This window comes from Lynx canadensis, chromosome F1 (genome assembly GCF_007474595.2).
Source record: "Lynx canadensis isolate LIC74 chromosome F1, mLynCan4.pri.v2, whole genome shotgun sequence".
NCBI classification, from domain to species: domain Eukaryota; kingdom Metazoa; phylum Chordata; class Mammalia; order Carnivora; family Felidae; genus Lynx; species Lynx canadensis.
Genome location: NC_044319.2, coordinates 5,060,399 through 5,082,628, shown reverse-complemented (window position 1 = coordinate 5,082,628; position 22,230 = coordinate 5,060,399). Strand labels below are relative to the sequence as shown.

At 45.2% G+C, this 22,230-nt stretch overlaps 1 protein-coding gene and 1 long non-coding RNA gene across 5 annotated transcripts; one reads left to right on the top strand and one right to left on the bottom strand.

Annotated features, from left to right (window-relative positions):
• Positions 1–4,508: 4,508 nt before the first annotated feature.
• LOC115505511 lies at positions 4,509–7,020 on the bottom strand. Its single transcript, XR_003966047.1, has 3 exons — positions 6,936–7,020; positions 4,727–4,872; positions 4,509–4,548 (listed from the first exon to the last, which is right to left on the bottom strand). It is a non-coding gene; the product is annotated as an uncharacterized LOC115505511 (long non-coding RNA).
• A 7,471-nt stretch (positions 7,021–14,491) lies between these two features.
• LOC115505258 (cytochrome c oxidase assembly protein COX20, mitochondrial) lies at positions 14,492–22,189 on the top strand. 4 transcript variants are annotated; one of them, XM_030302760.1, is made up of 5 exons: positions 18,990–19,227; positions 20,822–20,884; positions 21,000–21,114; positions 21,207–21,270; positions 21,929–22,189. In XM_030302760.1, the coding sequence occupies exons 2-5, from the start codon at positions 20,882–20,884 to the stop codon at positions 22,104–22,106; spliced, it is 360 nt and encodes a 119-aa protein (XP_030158620.1). In that variant the 5' UTR covers positions 18,990–19,227; positions 20,822–20,881; the 3' UTR covers positions 22,107–22,189. The 4 variants fall into 4 exon arrangements, with proteins under 4 accessions (XP_030158618.1, XP_030158621.1, XP_030158620.1 ...); XM_030302758.1 differs by lacking the exons at positions 18,990–19,227; positions 20,822–20,884 and adding an exon at positions 14,492–14,546; XM_030302761.1 differs by lacking the exons at positions 18,990–19,227; positions 20,822–20,884 and adding an exon at positions 14,492–14,546 and having other exon boundaries at positions 21,211–21,270; positions 21,929–22,018.
• Positions 22,190–22,230: the final 41 nt, after the last annotated feature.

The following is a 22,230-nucleotide window of genomic DNA, read 5'->3' as shown; positions in this document are numbered from 1 at the left end:
TGGATGCAACTGTATGGCGTGTTACAAAAATACAGTCAATCTCGTTATTCACCATAAAGTGAATGTCCTGTAAAGTCACTGCGAACAGAGTTACTGAATTCGCAGGGCAAAAAACAGGGTTAGGTTCCTGTGAGCCTCCGGCGACAACATTTTTGTCAAGCAGTCAAATCATAACCTTGTTTTATGTGTGTTTCTGTTTAAAGACACCTTATTTAATATACATTGTTGATTCGTTAACATTGAACTTAGGGGCGACATCACTGTAACTCATGCCTGAGCAAAGCGTATCTAACACGTATTTCTCTCGTAAAGTACTTCACGGCCTTCTTGCGCTCAGGAGCGTTGCCAGGACCCCAGCACTACACTCGGGGGCCACTTTAAAGAGCAAATCACCCACGAAAAACAGAGCAATGTCAAAAAGCATGGCATTAAAGTGACCACGAGAGGGACATTTATAATATTCAAGCTAATGAAAGGCAGAATGCCACCGTGTTCTACCTCGGTTGGGAAGGTGCGCATTGGGCAACTCAAAATTTTCACCACGCTGTGTGTCTGGCTGTGAATGACCCAGGGACTTATTTGAGGATAACAAATCAATTTTAGCAAGGAGATGAGTTCACAAATGGAGTCTGCAAATAACTGTCAGGAAGAGCCGTACGTACTCGGAACAGAGACAGGCCATGTGGAAGGGGGCCGTGAGCTTCTAGACTGGCTCGCCTGTTAAGGAGGTGCGTGGACAAGTCCCCAAGTCGATCTCCAACTGGATCCAGAAGTCCTCGCGGCACTAACATTCATTGATGCATTTAATGACTGTCACATAAGCATGCAATAGACGACTTGATGTAGATCATGAGACTGTATGGATCATGGGACCTTTGCGACTCTGGGCAAACAGCTAACCTCTCTGAACATAGATTCCTTCTTTACAAAACGGTAACATTTGGCTCAAAGAGTTGCTGGGGTGGACAATGACATGGGATAATAAATGAAATCATAATATACGCGAAGTGCCTAGAACATGGTGAGGACTAAAACGGTCATTCTTTCCTGAGAATGTAGAAAGCCTGCTTATTAATATAAACTTGTTCGGGGCACCTGGGAAGCCCCAGATCGGTTGGGCACCCGACTTCGGCTCAGGTCGTGATCTCACTGTTTGCGGGTTCGAGCCCTGCATCGGGCTCTGTGCTGACAGCTCAGAGCCTGGAGCCTGCTTCGGATTCTGTGTCTCCCTCTCTCTCTGCCCCTCGCCGACTCGCGCTCTGTCTCTGTCTCTCTCTCTCTCAAAAATAAATCAACATTTAAAAAAAATTTTTAATAAATAATACAAACTTGTTGAACTGCATGCTGGGAAAAGGGGCTACTTAATAACTTCATAAGATCCAAGAATAATCAATGACAAATATGTTTGATCAAGTACCTAGTGGTTTCTAAACTGGTAATAAAATATGTCAAGATTGTTCCTGAGTTATTGCCAATTAGTAGATTAAATGTGGCCAGCTCAGCCCCATCAGGTTATCAAAAGTCCCTGGCTTTCTCATGCACTGATTCATTCATCTGTTTATTCCACAAAGATTCACAGACTACTTACTATGTGCCAGGCACTGCTCCAGGCCCTGGAGATAAAGCAGAGAACGAAATAGTTAAGTCCCTGCTCTCCAAGAGCTTATGGTCAAGCCTAACGAGGGGCAGACAATAAACCGAGATCTAATGCAGTGTCTGGTGACAATCAGGGCTAAGAAGAACAATAAAGTGGCTCAAGGGGACAAGAACAACGTGAGGAGGGCCCCCTTAGATGGCAGGGTCAGAGGAAGCCTCTTTAAGGAGGTGCGTTTGAGCAGCAACCAGGATGGTGGGAAGGAGAGACCCGAGAGAAAACCCAGGCAGGGCAAGGGCACTCCAAGCCTTGAAAGACGAATGAGCCTGGGGCACCTGGGTGGCTTAGTCAGTTGAGCATCGGACTCTTGATTTTGGCTCAGGTCATGGTGTCATGGGTTCGAGCCCCGCTTTTGGATCTGTGCCGACACATCTGAGCCTGCTTGGGATTCTCTCTCTCCTCTCTCTCTGCCCTTCCCCCGCTCTCTCTCTCACACAAAATAAATAAATAATAAAAAAAAAAGAATGAGTCTGTGCATCGGATAAACAACATGGAGGCCGGGGCCCCAGAGTGTAGGGTCAAGAGGGGAGAGCAGTACATGAGGTCAGAGTGGTAGGATAGACCAGCTCATGGAGGCCAAGGAGGTCACGCTAAGGACTGTGGACTCCTTTCCAGATACTGTGGTGAGCCAGCCAGTCATGGTTGGGAGCAGGTAAATGACTTTTCTGATTTGTTTGGAAAGAGTAACTCTGGGTGTCATGAGGCAAAGACCATGTGAGGGTCAAGAGCGGAAGCAGAAAGACCAAGCAGGGGCTGCCCCGTCACCTAGGCAGGAGGTGGTGGTGGCCTGAAGGAGGGTGGTCAGCTCCTGAGTAACAGGATGTAACTGGTGCCGGATTAACTATGTTCATGGAAGTCATGGTGCGGGAATTCTTTACTGACAGCTGGCGGGACGATTAGGCGCTCTGTACCCGAGTTGGACTCTAACTGGCCTTAAACAAATCTGAGGGGAGAAAAAAAGCAAAAGTTCTCAAAACCACCCCTTTTTCCTCTTTCAGATCTCCGTGACCTTACCCTGCAAGACCTTTGAAAAGGAAAGAATATACTGGAGATTTCCTTCGTGGAATTTTTTTAAGTCGGGTAAACATACATTGAATGAATTTGAATTGCTTTTTAAATCCAATAATGAAATATTTAAAGCCACTGAAAAGCATAAATACAACAAGCCTGGCTGGCTCAGTCAGTTAAGCGTGACTTCGGTTCAGGTCATGATCTCGTGGTTTGTGAGACAGAGCTGACAGCTCAGAGCCTGGAGCCTGCTTCATATGCTGTGTTTCCCCCTCCCTCTACCCCTCTCCCCCCTCATGCTCTGTCTCTCTTGGTCTCTCAAAAATGAATAAATGCTAAAAAAAAAAAAATTAAAGTAGGGGGCGCCTGGGTGGCTCAGTCAGTTAAGTGGCCAACTTCGGCTCAGGTCATGATCTCGCGGTCCGTGAGTTCGAGCCCCACGTCGGGCTCTGTGCTGACAGCTCGGAGCCCGGAGCCTGTTTCAGATTCTGTGTCTCTCTCTCTCTCTGACCCTCCCCCGTTCATGCTCTCTCTGTCTCAAAAATAAATAAACGTTAAAAAAAATTTTTTTTTAAATTAAAGTAGAATAGAATCTTCCTGGTTGCCTGTCCTCAGTCACATACCTCTCCTTCCCCACAAGAGGAAATATTTTCCTGAATTTGGTATTATTATTTCTAGGTGGACCTTTATGTTTTTACTACTTTATATGCATTGCTACATGCATAGTGTTGTTTTGTATAATTTTAAGCTTTATATAAACACTTTACATATCTTTGTGCGGTTTACATTTTGTTTCAAATTATGTAAAAAATATTAAAATTATTGTAAAAGTCATCCACGTTGATGTTAATCTAGTTCACTTGCACTGATGATATATATGTTATTGCTGACTTCGCCACAATTAATTTACCCATTCTCCCATTCAAGACACTCCCATTCAAATTGTTTACATTTACATTGTTCTATTGAATTAAATCTGCATTTTAACAATACTCCCAGGAAATTTATGTGCACAAAGTACCAGTCTAGCAGAAGCAGTCCTTCTCAAATTATTGATGATGAACCAGTTCTGTCTTGGTTTTTACATTTTCAATCTGTTACACACGGATATTTTGTAAAATATCAACATTTCAGGGGCGCCTGGTGGCTCAATCGCTTAAGCGGCTCAGGTCATGATCTTCCGGTTCGTGGGTTCGAGCCCCGAGTCGGGCTCTGTGCTGACAGCTCGGAGCCTGGAGCCTGCTTCGGATTCTGTCTCTCCCTCTCTCTGCTCCTCCCCTGCTTGTGCTCTCTCTCTCAAAAATAAATAAACATAAAAAAATTTTTTTTAATCAAAATTTGATATCACTGCTCAGGAAGGGAAGGGCTTATCCAAGTTCAGGTGGTCTGGGAAGTTCCCTGGAACGTGGTGTTGAGCTTGCCATGGAGACTGGGACATGACCAAAATGGAACACCACGTCAGGGAGTCTGCCTGTGGGAAGACAGCGGAGCGGGGAACCCTTGCCAGCCATTCAGTGCAAAAGTAGTTTTCAGAGAACCCATGACTGACGAAAACATTTCAGGTAATTGGAGGATATGTGCGACAAAGTCCACATGAAATAGGGAAGTTGCCAAAGAAGACTTTGCCTCGTTTGATTATATACCAACTATGGATGGAAGGAGCAATCTGAAAGATTTGAATAGAAAAAAGAATCAACTTATGGGGCGCCTGGGTGGCTCAGTCGGTTAAGCGTCCGACTTCAGCTCAGGTCATGATCTCACAGTTCCCAGGTTCGAACCCCACATAAGGCTCTGTGCTGACAGCTCGGAGCCTGGAGCCTGCTTCGGATTCTGTGTGTCCCTCTCTCTCTGCATCTCCCCCACTCGCTCATGCTCTGTGTCTCTTTCTGTCAAAAATAAACATTTTAAAAATCTTTAAAGAAATAACACACACAAAAAAGAAAAAAGTAATCAACTTAAAGACTGCCAAGCTAAAACCGAACTACTTGGGAGCCCTGATCCACAAAAACAATATATTATTGAAGATCCCTATTACAGGAATGACTCCAACTCGAGGATGTGTACCTGGCGGTGTATCCATTCACTGTCGAAGACCGACACTGACTACACCAAAGTGAGGTTCAACATTTCTCAGTAGCGGTGTTAAAGGGAAGTAATGTCCCATAGCTCAAGGCCACAGATGCTTCTCCAGTTGACTTAGTGTTTCTTACCTTAAAAAAAAAAAGTTGTAGATGGAAATCAGTTGTGTTCGGCAGAAAAATACATTAAAATCTTAGATTCAGACAGTTTATGGAGCACATTAAGTGTTCTCAGACCAGTTGAACCTCCCACTTCGCCCCAGTTACAAAGATAGGGGGCCAAACAAAATGGTAGACCCGCAAAGTGGAACATAAATGAAGTAAACAGCTTATTGTCAAGGCCAGATCAACCTCGGAACTCACAGTCACAAATGATCTCCTCTACTTCTTCAGGAAGTTTATGTAGATAATTTGATAAAGAAAAAATGCATTCTATCCACTTTTCATCTTTCTATCTCAGGGCCTTTTATTGAATAAGAATGGCCCCATGCATAGGAGCCTCCAGCTTCAGCTCAGGTCATGATCTCATAGTTCGTGGGTTCGAGCCCCGCGTCGGGCTCTGTGCTGACAGCTCAGAGCCTGGAGCCTGCTTCGGATTCTGTGTCTCCCTCTCTCTCTCTGTCCCTCCCCTGCTCACGCTCTGTCTCTCTCTTTCTCAAAAGTAAATCATCGTTAAAAAATAAAGAAATAAAAATAAAAGGACAGGAAAGAGAGAAAGATTTATGGGGTTAATCGTTAGCACCTTTAATACTTCTTAGATTTTGTATGCTTAGTTTATCTCATAAGGAAATCGACTTATTTGTTCCCACTTAAACCACTGTACCTGTGAAATTTTAATATACCCAGAAAGAAGGACACCACATGCTGGCTTATCTTACGGTCAGTTTGAGGAATGTGTCTGTTTTCATAGGCACACACACACCAAAATGTAAATGTATATTGGCTTAGGTGGGACAAAAACCATTGTAAAGGTTGAGAAAGGAATTATATTAGGTTGAAGTGCTTGAATATTAACATGTTAGGTTAATAACCTTTCATCAATGTTTAATAAATGTATAGGAAAATATGGGTGATTTCTGTGTGCTTTAAAGTAACTAATCTCCCAATTCATATGGAGATATAGCAGGAAAGACTGTTTGCAAAATAAAATGGGGAGCTATAATAACACAACTGAAATTAAAAAAAAAAAACAAAAACGGGGGGGGGAGGACACTGGAGGGAAAGAGAATGCCAGAAGGAGCAGAGGCTGACGTCTCAGGCCTGGGACAGTTGGACATCCTGGCATGCGCTGACGAGAGGGAGCACAGGAAGGAATTTTGGCCTCACTTCACAAATCTGAAACCTAAGGCTATCCAAGATGCAGTTTTAAACGTGCAGTGAAGAAACTAATGGTTTCTTGTACAAAGCGTTAGTTACGGATCTTGAAGAAGACGGCATCAGTATTTTCCCTATACTTAAATAATCGTCCTCCCTAGTGGCTTTAAGAAGCAATTGAATCCCCACTAAAAGTACAAGACTTCTTTGAAGAAATGGTTGATTACAGGTCTGGGGCAGGAAATGTGCACAGAAGCGTACTGAGCATACAAAGAATGTCTATATCTAATTGTAACGCATTAAACACATACATACAGAAAATCATATCCAAATAGATCTATGAAAAGGGGAGGAGGAGCTCCAGCAAACAAACCTAGATGGATTGGCAAAATACGGAAACCACCAGTTGACAACCCCAATGTAATCATCAGTTCAAGGCAAAATCATCCAAAAAAAAAAAAAGGCAACACCGTTAGGTCAACGGATTTGGGGGAGATTTGCGTAGACTTTTAAACGCAAAAAGGGAAGCCTATCTTTACGATGGAGAGTTCCTGGTCTCCACGTTAACCGAGGGACCAAAGTTAGCATCACTGTAGTGGGACCACTCACATAGGAGCCCCCCGATGGGTTACAATCTGAAATACACATCATCTAGAAATATTCTTACTAAAAATGTTTAACTTGGATTTAATCAAGCTATTAGACCACGCGTGTCAATGGGAATATAAATTTTCTGTATAAATGTTCTATCTAAAGCAAAAACGAAACCAAAAAGCCCACAGGTTAAATTTATTTAAATACTTAATTTAGCCCATATCTATATAGGAAATATTAGTATTTCAACATGTAATCAATATAAAAAGTTAGTGTTCATATTTTACCTTCTTTTTTTGTAGTGAGTCTTCAAATCCAGTGTGCACATTTCGGGGCGCCTGGGTGGCTCAGTGGGTTAAGCATCCGACTTCAGCTCAGGTCACGATCTCACAGTCTGTGAGTTCGAGCCCCGCGTCGGGCTCTGTGCTGACAGCTCAGAGCCTGGAGCCTGCTTCAGATTCTGCATCTCCCTCTCTCCCTGCCCCTCCCCTGTTCATGCTCTGTCTCTCTCTGTCTCAAAAATAAATAAAAAAACATTTAAAAAAATTTTTTAAAGCACATTTCAATTCAGATGATGAGTTTTCATTGGAAATGCTTGATCTGTATTTAGATTTCATAAAATTTACCACTGAAAAAGGAGATTTGCATACCTAAGTTTTTCCAAGCACACTTAACATTTTTCCAACAATGAAATGGAGCATGAGTTTTAGATTCAAATTATTTCAACTTAAATTAAAATTCAGTTTCTCACTTGCATTAGCATTAGTTGCGCAATGCCTGCCATACTGGAGAGCGAAGTCCTGGACTTAACTTCCAGTTTACAGAAAATAAAGGTGATAGTAAGTAGACAAGTTAATGATACCACGAGAACAATCCAGAATGTGGGACGTTCTGCAAAACAACTGGCTTAGTTTCCAAACATTCAGTGTTATCAGAAAAAATAAGATGGGGAGACCGTCCTTGACAAAGACTAATGAGATGTAACAGTCAAATGCAGTACCGGATCTTGTTTGAAAACAAAAACCAAAAGCGTGGGCAATTGGAAAAACTTCTCTGAACAACCAGGGAACTTTGAATATGCACTACATGCTAGATGAATCACGGAATTATTGCTCATTTTCCTTAGGTGCGATAACGGCATTACGATGACATAGGAGATTGATTTATCTCGAGGAAGGATAATAATTCTAGTGGGAGAATCATTCTAGAAATGCAGTTGGATCAAAATATCAATCAAAGTTGACAGGAGAGAGGCGCCTGGGTGGCTCAGTCGGTTAAGCGGCCGACTTCGGCTCAGGTCATGATCTCGCGGCCCGTGAGTTCGAGCCCCGCGTCTGGCTCTGTGCTGACAGCTCAGAGCCTGGAGCCTGTTTCGGATTCTGTGTCTCCCTCTCTCTGACCCTCCCCTATTCATGCTCTGTCTCTCCCTGTCTCAAAAATAAATAAAACGTTAAAAAAATTTTTATTTTAATAAAAAAAGTTGACAGGAGAAAAACATATCCGGGGGCATGGTGACCCCAAAATGTTTATCTTCTACGCAGCCTTTTCCCAGGAAGCGCCTAGAGGATGCCATCCTCCAAAATGAGCGAGGAAGCTAAGAAAGAGGAAGATGAGGAATGACGAAGCAGGTGACCCAGCACAGGCGAGAGGTGGTGAGAGTCTCCAGGAGGATGGTTGGGAATCCGTCCTAGAAAGCAGCCATTCTGGACTGGACCACAGAGAGAAAATCTCCAGGAGAGAGGTCTTCAAAGAAAAACCTGGCAGGCAGGTAATACAATGTGTTTGACTCTACTGTGGGAATTTGATAACTCTACTGGAGAATTTTGAGAGAAATGTTAGTGATAGGTGCATTCAGTAGTATTGGCAAAACCACCTCTCTGAAGAGAAAAAAGAAAGAAAAAGCCCTGATTTGTAGCATTTGTTGATTTCAATGGCAGAAATACTCCCACTATTGACTTTTTTTTTTTAAGAGAGGGAGAGAGAGAGAGAGAGCAGTGGAGGGGCAGAGAGAGAGAGAGGGAGAGAGAGAATCCCAAGCAGGCTCTGCTGTGAGCACAGAGCCTGACTGGGGGCTCGATCTCACAACCCTGGAATCAGGACCTGAGCCGAAATCAAGAGGGGACTCAATTGACTGAGGCACCCAGATGCTCTCAAAAATAGCCAAATTAAGCTACCAGCATGAAGTCACTGAACAGATTTGGCAAGAGGTGCCCATGAGTGGTCTCAAGAGTCATTAACAATGCACATATACTATCAATTGGTCCCAAGAACCAAATGGGAATTATATGGTATAATTCAGATAATTTCTTATGCAAAAAAAAAAAAAAAAGAGCCAGTAAGACCTAGCTCCAAGAAAATTAAGCAAACGCACAAATACAGCAATTACTAAATCCCTCCCCCTGCCCAAAAAAAAGTTCTACAAGAAAAGAAATGGAATCCTATGACTCCGCGTGGCTTAGCTACAAACATTTACATTGTCGTGGCAATGTCCACACGGAGTGCGGGTTTAACACTGCAAAATGTGATGCCCCATGTTGAGAGGAGGGGGGGAAGGGGTAGAAAACAGAGCTAAGTTGTCACTATCTGTAGACAATGCCTAAAAGTGAAAAATCAAGAAATAAAAGAATAAGTCCTTTATTTAGAAATATGAAGGGAAGGGGCGCCTGGGTGGCTCAGTCAGTTGAGCCTCCGACTTCAGCTCGGGTCATGATCTCGAGGTCCTTGAGTTCAAAACCCTGTGTCGGGCTCTGTGCATGACAGCTCGGAGCCTGGAGCCCGCTTCGGATCTGTGTCTCCCTCTCTTCTCTGTCCCTCCCCTGCTCACACTCTCTCTGTCTCTCTCTCAAAAAATAAACATTAAAAAAATTTTTTAATTCAAAAAGAAATATGAAGGTAACTATCAGAATAACGAGCCAAAAGAGACAAAGGCCCTGTCTGTGGGGTACAGAACAGACACTTCCGAGTAAATTAGGGCAGAAAACAGCTGCTTTTCTTTCTGACTCCATTAAGGCTTGCACACAGCTCGTGTGCACATATGCACACACACATCCATGCACAGACACACAAATAGACGAAGAAGGAGGAAAATTCAGACTTCTGGTTATAAGGTCTTGACAACACAACTTTTTAGACCGCTGTCCCCTTCCTTAAAACCTATTGAAATGATGAAAAGAATATAAAAATAAATCGGCAATTTCTGCTGGAAAGACAGGAGAATGCACCAGTAGAGGACCAGGACAGTAAGGCATTTCCAGATGAGACAGAGGGGCGCTGGGAATCGGATTGATTATTAAACCCAGTAGACCTGATTTAAAAACAACCCCACCACTCAAAAAAATAAATAATAAATATAAAATAAAACAAAACAAAACAAAACAAAATAAAATAAACCCCCAGAAGCCTAAGAGGAAACCTCAAACCTTCGCTAGCACAGCCCTGCTAACCCCCTAAAACGATATTCCCAACGATATTCTGCATCCATGCCAGACAAACACGGAGACTTGCAACAGCCAGCACGGTTGGCAAGCAAAGCACCACGCGGTGGGAAGGAGACTGAACAGATCTGGCATCGTGTTGCCCTGAGAGTCGCTCCTTTATTTCTTGTCACTGAGACCTGGACTGGATGCCATCGTTTTCAACACCTGGCTCAACTTTTATCCATTCAGTGACTTTCTCACACCTTCCCAGTACACCTTTTTGCTTAATGTTTATTTCTTTTTGAGGCGGGGGAGGAGCAGAGAGGGAGGGAGACCAGAATGTGAAGCAGGCTCCAGGCTCAGTGAGCATTCAGCACAGAGCCCTACGCGGGCTCGAACTCACCGCCCATGGATCGTGACCTGAGCCAAAGTTGGACACTTAACCCACTGAGCCATCCGGGGCCCCTCCAGTACATTTCTTTCTTGTTTAAGCTAACTAGAGTCAGAGTCTGTTACTTGGAATGAAAAAAACCCTTGCCATAACAAAAATATGGCTTGAATGATAATAAACTTAATTTTATGTTACGGAGTTTATATTTATATATCCATATATTTATAATATATATATTATACTATTATAACTAATAACCTTAACATGGTACTAATATAGGAACACACACTGTTTTCAAATGCCTATGGAACATGCCACAAAATAATCTCTTAGGGTAACACCACACACAAATGGATAAATCACAAAAAATAGAAATACACGTGACACAGTGTAAAACAAAACAAAACCAAAAAACTAAAAGCGAATTCCAAAACTTTATCCACACTTATTTACTTGTAAAGAAATAAAAGCTGAAACTATTAAAAATTTAAGAAAAAAAAATGTAATAACATTACCTCTCAAAATCTATGACATACCATGGGATAAAATGATTCTCAGAGCAAATTTTATAGCCTTAAATATATTCATTAGAAACCAAAAGTGAACTAAGGCAGTCAATTCAAAAAGCTGGGGAAAAAAAATTTTGTGTTAAAAACAACAGGGGCACATGGGTGGCTGTCGATTGAGCGTCTGACTCTTGATTTCAGCTCAGTTCATGATCCCAGGGTTGTGGAATTGAGCCCTTCACAGACACACTCAGTCGTCATTGAGCACGGTCAACTCGGAGCCTAAATAAAGTCTCTCTCTCTCTCCCCTTTCTCTCTCCCTCTGCCCCTGCCCCACTCATTCCTCTCCTCCTCTCTCTCCTCTCTCTCTCTCTCTCTCCCTCTAAAATAAAATTTAAAAAATAGATACCAGGTAAACAGAAAAAATGCAAAATAAAAAATAAGATAGATTAAAAAAAAGTGGTTACTAATGCCAAAAGCTTGTCTTTTAAGAAATAATAATATTAAATGATCAAAATTATTAATGAGAAGGGAGCACATGAAGATTATTTTCAAAATTATGGGAGTATTTTTTAATTATGGGAGTCAAGGCTTATGTAAGCAAGACGCAAGATCAAAAGCCATAAAAGAAAATATTGACAGATTACACTCCATTTTTTAAAAAAAAGTTAAAAGAAATGAAGTGTCCAGAAACAAAATTAAGAAGTGAAGTGGAAATAACTTTACTATGAATTAAAGCCAACATTTTAAGGAACTGCTATAAACTAGTAAGAAAATCACATATACAAACACAATTTTTAATGTGCAAAACCTATATACAAAGTTAGTTCTTGGAAAAAGAATAACCAACAAACATTTGAAAGAATGCTCAAAGTTTAAGCAGTAAGTTTAAGATAGTTTAAGCAGGAAGACCCCACTTTTTCACCCATCACATCAGCAGAAATTTTAATACATAACATGTAGTGTTAAAAAGGTTGTGAGGAAACAGGCTCTCCAACACAGTGTTTACTGGGAATGGAAACTGCTAGTATTCTGGAGGACACTTTAGCAGTAGGTATTCAATTTTTTAAGTTTCTTTATTTATTTTGAGAGAGACAGACGGTGCGAGTGGGGGAGGGACAAAGAGGGAGAATCACAAGCAGGCTCCACAGGGTCAGTGCAGAGCCAGAGGCTGGCCTCGAACTCAGGAACCATGTGATCGTGACCTCAACCAAAACCAAGAGTCAGACGTTTAACCGACCGCCCCATCCAGGCACCCCAGGTGGTCAGTTGTTTTTTTTTTTTTTAACCTTTATTCATTTTTGGGAGACAGAGACAGAGCGCAAGTAGGGGAGGGGCAGAGCGAGAGGGAGACCCAGAATCTGAAGCAGGCTCCAGGCTCTGAGCTGTCAGCACAGAGCTCCACCCCCCACCCCTCAAACCCTGAACCTCAAGATCATGACCTGAGCCAAAGTCGGACACTTAACAGACTGAGGCACCCAGGCGCGCCCCTCAATTTTTTAATGTCACACCCCTTCCAATCAAGCCACTTCCAGAAATCCATCCGACTAAAATACTTGAACATGTGCACAAAAATATAAGTATAAAGATGCACTGAAGCACTTTTTTTTGGATTAGTGAATAAACAAAAACAGAAACAAATTTCCTGTCACTCAGAAGGAAAATGAGGTTTGATGAAAGGATTGATGAGCAGCCTTTAAAACGAATGAGAAAATCTATAGGTACTTACCTGAAAAAGTTTCCAACTTAGTGTTAAATGGTAAAAAGTAAACTATTGAATGCAAATTACATAGTGAGTAATTAGATCTGTGTATCATATACATACACACAAGTAGGCGTGTAGGGTGGGCAGGTAGGGCACGGAGAGACTTCCGCTTTTTATGCTAAATTCCCATGTTGTTTTAGTAAAGGAAAAAAGGACAGTTGGAAACTGACACATCAAACCGGTGAGTTCACCTTAGGGGAGAAAGGAGGGGGGAGAGTGGAAAAAAATGTTTACTTTTCAGTCTTACCCTGTAAACTTGGGGGGGGGGCATATTGTTTGGAGAGGATAATACAACTTGCAAGTATTACGCAATTTTTGTGAAAATGCCATTTTTAGTATAAAGAAACAATAATGCTTTCCAAAGACCATGAGTTTACAGTTTTTACATAAGTTTACAATTTTCCAAGTCACAGTAAAAATAAAATAGCAGCGCTTATGTGTTTCACCTGGTACTTTTCCAGTTCGCCTTCGTTTTCAACAATACTAGGAATTACTTCAAAAGATTCCTCCTCGTTTATGGAATATTACTACCCCGAAACAGGACCTTCCAGACCAAGAGTTCAAAGCACAATTAGCTCGACGGTTGCAGGAGAGAACCCCCACGTGGCGGGATGCAGGGGTGCGGGGCTGTTCTCCCACTGCCCAACACCTACTACAGCAGTAGGCGGTGTAACTGTCCGAGTCCACCCAGAGCTCGGGTGGCACGCAGAGCTGTCCCCATCCACCGCGCGTGGCACGGGGACTGCAGAAAGGGGTCGGGCGACGGTGGGGACGAGGTCAGGAGCCGGAACGGGGCGACAGGGACCGCCGACTGCCCGCCGCGTACACGCGTGCCCAGGAGCGCACTTGCAAGGGCACCGGGCGGGAGGCGCGCGGCCCCGGCGGGGCAGTCGCCAGCGGGCGGACGGGAGGCCCGGGAAGGGGGCACCGCCCGGCCTCTTCCGCCGCGCTCGGGCCCGGGCGCCCTGACGCACGTCCGCCCACGACCGCTCCCTCCATTTTGTCCCCAGTCTCCTTCGGGCGAGGCGGGCGGCGCTCTTTTAAAGCCGTTAAGTCGTGGAACTAATAGGGGAGGCGGCGGGGCGGGCGTGGGACGCGGAGTGCAGTGGGCCGGGCGGCTGGGGGCTACACGGCCGCCGGCGCTGGGTGGAGCTGCCCGCGGCAGCCATGGCTAGTCCTAGGGCCGGAAGGACAAAGGACACTCAGGGGCCGCGGTCCGCGAGCGAGCGCGGGCCGACTCCGGGCCGTGGGCCAGGGCTGGGGGCGGGCTAGGCCGCCGACCCGGCCGCGGGGCCCGCGCGCAGGACAAAGCGGCGGGCGGGCGCGCCCGCTCTCCGCGCCGCGGACCCGCTTCGCGCGCGCGCGCCAGGCACCCAGGCACTCGCGCGCGCGCGCGCCCGGCGGCCGACGGTTAGAAATGGCGGTCGGGGCGGAAGGAGGGGGCTTGGGGCGGGAAGCGGCGCAGCCTCGAGGGGCCAGGGTTTGTATTTGCCCCCGCCCCGCCGAGGATCCCAGTGCAGGGCTGTTTCACGAGCCCTCCTTCTCTCACGGCCCCGGCCCCCCGGACTGCGGAGACCCCCGTGTGGAGAAGGCGTCACCCGCCTCGGTTGAACAAGGAGACGGCCCCCAACCCAGGCGGCGGCCCTGCGCGGCCACTGCGGAGACGGCAGAAACCTGCCCTAAAATGGCGGCCGGCGCGCGGGGGCGGGGCTGGGGGGGGAGGGGGCTTCCGCTCGCGGCGCGGGCGGGGCGGGGCGCAGGGCGCCCTCCGGAAGGCCATGGCCGCCGCGCCGGAGCCCGGCGAGCCCGCCAAGGGGAAGGTAAAAGGGCGCGCGGGCCGGGGGCCGGGGGCCGGGGGCCGGGGGCCGGCGGTGGGGGGAGGTCACCCGCCGGGACGCGGGTTCCGGAGAGTTACCGTCCCCGGCCCCGACATTTCTAGCCGCAGCGGTCCTGACGAAAGTGTCCCGGGACTCGGGGGCGGAGGGGACGAGCGGCAACCGGCAGTGACCGTGACACGGGCTGGCGGCACTGAAGGAGCGCGGTAGCCGCCCGGGGGCCCTGCACCGCCATGTGCTGGTCGCGGTTGAAGAGCGTTTGCGCGCTCCCCGAGCACCGGTGCCTGGTCTTGGAGATTGTGTCCTGAGCACGACACACGGGGACCCCGGAGTGCCGAGGGAAGGGAAACTTGGTTAGATTTCCGGGGAACCGCTGCGCACCAGCGGGCGGAGGGCGGGTGAAGACTGAGCTTTTCCCCGTTTGCGTGCGCTCACCTGCAAACTGCACCATTTCACGTCTGCGAAGATGCAGTCGCTGCGGCGCGTTGCTCCCAGGATAAAAACCGAATTCCGTGGCCTGTAGTACAAAGCCCTCACGTAGCCCCTAACCCGTGCAGCGTGTGTGGATTCCTCTCCCTTCCAATTGCACAAAGCTACCGAGGCTCTAGATAGACACAGGGGGCTTGGAAAAAGGAGGGCGGTTTCTCCTAAAGGGCCTCCTGACTCCCAAAGCAGACGGAAATGCCTCTGTCCCCATCTCCCCGGCACCTTCCCCTTAGCTACATCATTCCCGCACTCATGATACTGATGTTCATCATTTATGTCGTCTTCCTCTTGGGCTCCTTCAGGGAACCCAATTTATATATCCTCAGTGCTGAGCGAATAACGGATGTTCAGAAAATGGAAGAGAAAACATTTTTTTCAGTAGAGAGCTTGTAGAGATGCTCACTTTGGGCCAATAATGAACAAATACGCAAGACCTACTGTGTGCCAGAACGGTCCTAATCTACAGTTTTAGGATAGTCTCTGCTCAGCTTGGAAATTTTGCTACTTCAGTTACTGCTTCTCTGGGGATTTTTTTCCGTTAAATTTGGCTCAGGTCATCAGATGGTTTAATATGAACAAATGTTGGATATTTCCATATTGAATATCAAAACATATTTGTCAGTTTCTACACTATCAGTGCCTTTTTTTTTTTAATGCCTCATATACCATTTGGAGTATACGTCATGTAACCAAAAGTACCCCAATTTAAAAGTTGTTTATTTCAAGAGGCACCATAACTGTAAACACTGGCATCTCAAGTAGGGCTTTTATCCCTCTGTTTGTTACCTTTGACAGATGACTGCTATCATTTAAGGGTGCAAAGTATGGTTTAGCCATTGAAAATTTAAAAACTTAATGGAAAATATACTATTGACCTATTTAATTGGTCCATCATTAGTAAAACAAAATACTGTAGTTGGTGAAAAGAAGGCTTAGGTACAAGCCGCAAAACTGAACACTACCAGATTTATGTGGCAAGGTTGGGAGGGGGGGGGGAAAGCTTACTCATAAAACACTAGTACCTATCAAAGCTCATACAAAGAGATTACAAAATTTATGTAGCATAAGCTGTGACTGAATTAGTAGCCCAGGGTGATGTCAGAAAAGGAAGCCTGCAGTTCTTTTTAAAGAATTATTCAGTGATCATTCCAGTGTAATCTAGGGATTATTAGCATCAGCAAACCTAAGATAGAAATGGGAGTTAATCAAGCTGATAGAACTAACCCTTAAAAACTCTCTGCCCCCTTTCTTTGCTCTCCAGGAAACTTTAAAATACAAAATTTGGTACTGGCCTACCAGGAAAGCACTGTAGGTAAATTCTGAATTTATCACCCCATTCAAAAAGTATTTACAGAGTACCTACTGAGTATTAGGCACTTGGTGCTAAAGACACAGCCTTGATCAAAACAGGCAAAATGTTCCTTGTGGAACTTCCGTGGTGCTGCAGGACTCAGACAAAAGGGAAACCAGAATTTTAGCTACTGACTCAACCATGCAAAGATCCAGGAGAAGAAGGGCAGTGTGTGCTAAGGAAGAACCATCTGGGTCGGTGTACCTAGACCAGAGGATGAGAGAGAGTGGGGGCCTTCACGACAGTAGTAAGGAAGGCATGGAGGGATTTAAAAGGACGATGGTCTGTGAAGATACCATGAGGGATGATGGTAGTCTGGTAGGAGCAGCGGAGGTGAATTTAGTTCAGGATGTGTTTGGTTCAGGTATGTCCCAGACTTGCCAACACATTGGACATGGGTTTGATGAAGGATTCAAGGATGATGGCGCCTAGGTTTTTTGGTCCACAAATTGGTGGAGGAGTGATGCCTGAGAAGTAATTCTAATTTGGAAGTATTAATTTCAAGGTGCTTCTCTGACATACACAAGGCATCGCTAGACAGATGAATGGGGAAACGAAAGCTTGGGAGAGGTTAGGCGTGATTTACAAATATGGGAGTCGCCATCAGGCAAATGGCATTTAATTGGTAGCCTACATTTGGGAGCGGCGAAGGGCAGTGCGAGAGGTCATCGGAGGAGGGAACAGCAGAACTGCCAGAACGGCCAGCAAGGTAGAGAAAACCAGGAGGCACTGTCCCTCCCATCTGAAGCCAAGGAAAGCGTTTTGAAAACAAAACGGTGGCCCGTGCCAGGTGCGCTGATGGGAGTACGGCGGGTTTTATGGTGTCTCACGCAGGCTTCTGCCGTGCAGCATAGGGATAAATGCTCTTTGAAGTGAGTTAAAGGGAGGGGAGGTTAACTTTAGCTTTGCGGTGAGAGGGAGCAGAAAAATGGGATTGTACCTTAGGCGGCTTGTTGGGGAGAGGGGTGTCAAGAGAGGAGGGGTTTTGTTTTTAGCCCGGAGAGGAAAAATAATGGTGCAAATGAAGGGGTAACCACATTTGCACCATTTTTGAGTGGTCAGGAGGAACCCACTGCAGTTAGGACTGGTTTGAAATAGGAAGGCACCCATTTCATCCGGTGCATCGGGAGGAAAGTATGTACCGGCCCTTGATGCGGTGGGAAATGGGGTGCCTCTATAGTTCAGTCTATTTCCTATAAATTATTAAACTGGCATGCTGGCTTAGAAATCTTTTGAGCATCCCCAATTCCATCAAGGTGAGCTGCAAAAGCTGCTTTTCCAAATCTAAGCTTAAAATTTTTATGGGGCACCTGGCTGATTCAGTCAGTAGAGCATGTAAACACTTGATCTTGGGGTCGTGAGTTCGAGCCCCACGTTGGGCAGAAGAGTGTCCGTTTTTTAAAAAAATCTTAACATAAATAGTACTCCAAAGGGACTTACGGCTTGAGCCTTTTAATTTACATTTCTGAGCCTTACAATTCAGTGTGCTTTCTAAAAGCGTTCTATGTGCTTAAGACTGGTTTTTCATTAATTTTCCTATACTTGCTTTTAAGCAATCAGTCTAAACTCCAGCTTTACTGGGAAGCTGAGAATTCTCTACCAGTGAAGGGAAGATTGGGCTCTTAAAAGAAGTCTGTGCACTCTTACCCAGTTTTGATACAAACTGCCTATCTGTACTTAGTACTTACTCCCGAGATGTGTGACCTTTGGAAAACGTCCCCCCATTTCATTTATGAAAACAAAAGAAAGGGTTAAGGGATAGTGGGTAGGACAAGCTTTGGGGGTCAGGCAGACTTACTTCCACGTCCTCTCTGACCTCTCTGCAGCAGGTCACAGCCAGGCTCAGAGGTCTCCTCACATTGAGAGGTTGTGACAAGGAATGTAAAGGGCCTGGAAGGACGACAACTGCCCCAGCTCTAAATTACTGTTGTTTAATTAGACCAGTGTTGGTTTCTTAACTTTAGCACAGACCAGTTTTGTTGGATGTGGTGCTGATAAATGTAGTGTGGAATGTTTGGCAGCAGCATCCTTGGCCAGTAGCCACATGTTGGTTTTCTAGAAGATTCCATTTTATAAAGTAGATGTAACTTCTTTTAAGGGGTCTTTTAAATTTTGAATCACCTCCCTTTTTAACATTTACTTTTCTTAACAGTATCTAAAAGCTGTCCCTGATCTGGTAAGATTCATAGAAGGGGGGGGACCCTGAAACTTTCTAAACCTAGATCTCCACGGCCCATCCCAGAATCTGAGGGCAGATTTGAAAACCTCTAAACTGAAAAAAGGTAAGTTTCCTAGCTGACTTAGTGCTATTTCAGATATTTGGCAAGGTTGGTAGCAATTTGCCTAAGTACCCCCAGAAACGTTTCGTCTGCAGATGCTGCCCGGTAGGACTCAGGCGTGGAAGGGAATCCACATGAAAAAAGCCATTCATAGAGTGATGTGTGCAGTGGCCAACGCGATCGTTCCTTTTATTCTTAGGACGTCTCTGCCCAAACGTGCAAGCCATAGTGACTTCCTACCCTGTGGCAGACCTGAGAAAATGGGCACAAACCACCCCTTCTGGTCTTCCCCTAGGTAAATGGGCCGGTCTGAAGACGAAGGCATTAGCCCTGGACTGCAGTGGGGAGCCCTGTCTGCAGAGCAGCTCATACCCTCCCCACCTGCCATGACTGTTCTGTCCCCCTTGGCTTTTTGAGCTGATGGGGGACAAGCGGAGTTTTCCTAAATCAAATGAACTGCTAGAAACAGAGTCAACCTCTTTGAAAACACAGGGGCGTATTAAGTTTGTACTGAAGAGCTTTTACAATTATCCACCAAGCAGCATTAGGGGTGTGTGTCTGGGATGGGGGAACAGGGGAGAGAGAAGAAAATGGGATAATCAAGAAGATACATAATTTCAGCTTTATTGTGAACCAAATCACACTTCTTGCCTGGCAGCAGCTTGAGCCAAAGCAGCAAACACAGGAGGAAATACAAACGAGAGTATCTTCATAATTCAACCTTTAATCTGATTTGCCATTTACTGCCCTTTTCCCATTCCTTCCGATCTTTTCCCTCCTCCTACAGAATCCTGCCTCACACCATGCTGTTCACAAATTATTCACTGAAACTTTTTAAAATATTTACTAAGAGAGCATGCGTGTGCACACACACATTGGGGGAGGAGAGAATCGCAAGCAGGCTGTGCTGTCCGTGCAGGGCTGGATGCGGGGCTCCATCCGTGACCCTGGGATCACGACCTGCGCCGAAATCAAGGGTCAGACACTTAGCTGAGCCACCCCAGGTGCCCCATAACTGAAACCTTTATTTTTTTAAATGTTTATTTTTGAGAGAGAACGCGAGTGGGGGAGGGGCAGAGAGCCGGGGACAAAGGATCTGAAGTGGGCTCGGCAGTGACAGCTGCAGGGCTGACAGCAGACAGCCTGATGTGGGGCTCAGACTCAATCAGACCTGAGCCAAGGTCGGGACACTTAACCAACTGAGCCACCCAGGCACCCCCATGACTGGAACCTTTATATGGACAAGTCTGCTTCCTTTTTTCAAAGTTTGTTACCGAAAACTTGCATTTACTCAAGTTTTAGGAAACCGTCTCATTGTTTTCTAAGTCCTTCTTACGTAGGCATGCCAGAGTGAAGCAAGTGTGACTTAAAAAAAAAAAATTGTGTCCTGCCTTCCCTGAACCCCGAAAATCGAGTTCCATTGGATATTCACACTAAGCATGTGAGGCTAAGCTGAGCAGTATGTTTTTTAATCAGGAAGAGCAAGTCCATACATCCATGCAGACTGTAGAAAAAGAAGGCAAGGTTCATCTTAGCACCCGAAGGAACTTAAATCATCTCCTAGCCTGATGCCTTTCATTATAGATCGAGGGCCACAGACATTAAAGAATACACATATATCCCACAGGCTGTAGAAGTCGGTGGCAGAGCTGACAGAGAAACCCACCTGCACGTTTCCACGGCTTTCCCCATGACGCCTCCCCCGCCCCTCGGTGCCGTGTGCTATCAACAAAGACTCAAATACAGTCCAGCACGATTTCTTATCACAGGCAAGGAAACAGACCAAGAAATAGTGCACGTTTATCTTCACGTGAAATACTTTCATGAACAAAACTGATGTTCACCTGATACCAGTATAATCCGAAGTCCTTGTTGACTTTAAAACAAACGGCACTATAGTCTCATAAGCGAGCGCGGCTGAGTATTTACTTTTACCATTCTGTGCTTCCTGAGGTATGGGAAGCAAAGTGTCGCTTAATTTCAGTGATCACCAGATAATTTCATTGATGTTTAAATGATCAATGATCAGAGTGACGGACGCTCTTATTTCCAAATCAGTCAATCGGCAAATTGTGGTATTAACACCATACTTTAATTCGTTTAGACGTTTAAGTTGTCCTGTTGTAATGGGGTTTTCTGATCAGATTCTCCAGGTTTCCCACATTTAGAGATTCAGACTGTAGGCCAAAGCCCGATGACCAAAGATGGTAAGTGGGTTCACGGTTGTCACACAAGCACATAGCCTAGAGTTTTTAATCTTTGCCAAACCACCCAGAAATAAAATATTTTGTTCAATCCAGGTTCTTTTCTATTTTATCCTAGACCTTCAAGCTCCTAGGAATTTTGGATGTCGAGAACATCCCCTGTGCACGAGATTCAGTATTATATGGTTCATTAGGATCTGTTGTGGCTGGCCTTGGACATTTTTTGTTAACTAGTGAGTATCTGTTTTTCTCTACGTGTGAACATTTCCCAGATGGACTAGTATGTAATGTTTAATTACAATGGTCATGTTATGCTTTTTGACAGGTAGGATTAGAAGATCATGTGATGTTGGAGTAGGAGGATTTATCTTGGTGACATTAGGATGCTGGTATGTGTACTAAGTAATTCCAGAATATCCAGGATGGTGATAGGTTTCTCCAGTTCAAGCACATGCTCTTTTCTGAGCCACCTCCCACTAGAAGACTCCCCCCACCCCTGTGCCTTTGTATCTTTTAAATGTGCGTATGTAGACGCGTTTTATACCATTCGTCAGATGAACAGACGAATGCAGGACATTCCGTCAACACCAAGTTACGACTTGTACTTTAGGGAAGGCCTCAACCTTTTCCACGCTCACTTCCGGCTTATGGCATCACAGCTGAAAATGCTACTTTAAGAGTGTGTTCACAACTACTGGCACAACACATGCGTGAATCTGATGATGGGTTTTCTTAAGGGGGGCGGGGGGAGCCAGACCCAGAGGACCCAGAGTACATCATACATTCGAGGTTCTACAAGTAAAACTAAGCTAAAGGTCATGAAAGTCCTCATTTTATGTAAAGCATACCTTAATAATAATGTGCTCATAGGTATTCTTGACATCAAACTACCCCCCACAAACAGTACTCCGAATTAGAATGGTGGTATTTTCAGTCTTGGAATAGTCGTCTGTAAGGCCTCTTGAATTTTGTTACTACAGACATCACACTTGTCTCTAGAAGAACTTTCTATGAAGAAAGACTTAACTCCTGTTCTTTTCTTACAAGGTTCCACTGTAGGTATAATTATGCAAAGCTAAGAATCCAGGAAAGAATGGCCAGAGAAGGAATTAAAAATAAGATTTTATATGAAAGTACCCACCTTGATCCTCAAAGAAAACCAGCCAACGGCAACGGCGGCAGTGGGGTGACCTCGAGCACAGAAAACCCAGCTACAACTCACTGAGGTCCACGCTAGTACACCTTGTACGTGCCGTGACTTTCAATCAAGTAAATAAAGCGTGTGTTAGTTGTAGTCTCTTTTTCCTACACTTGTGTGAACACAGCACTTATTCTCACTCTTGGACTGC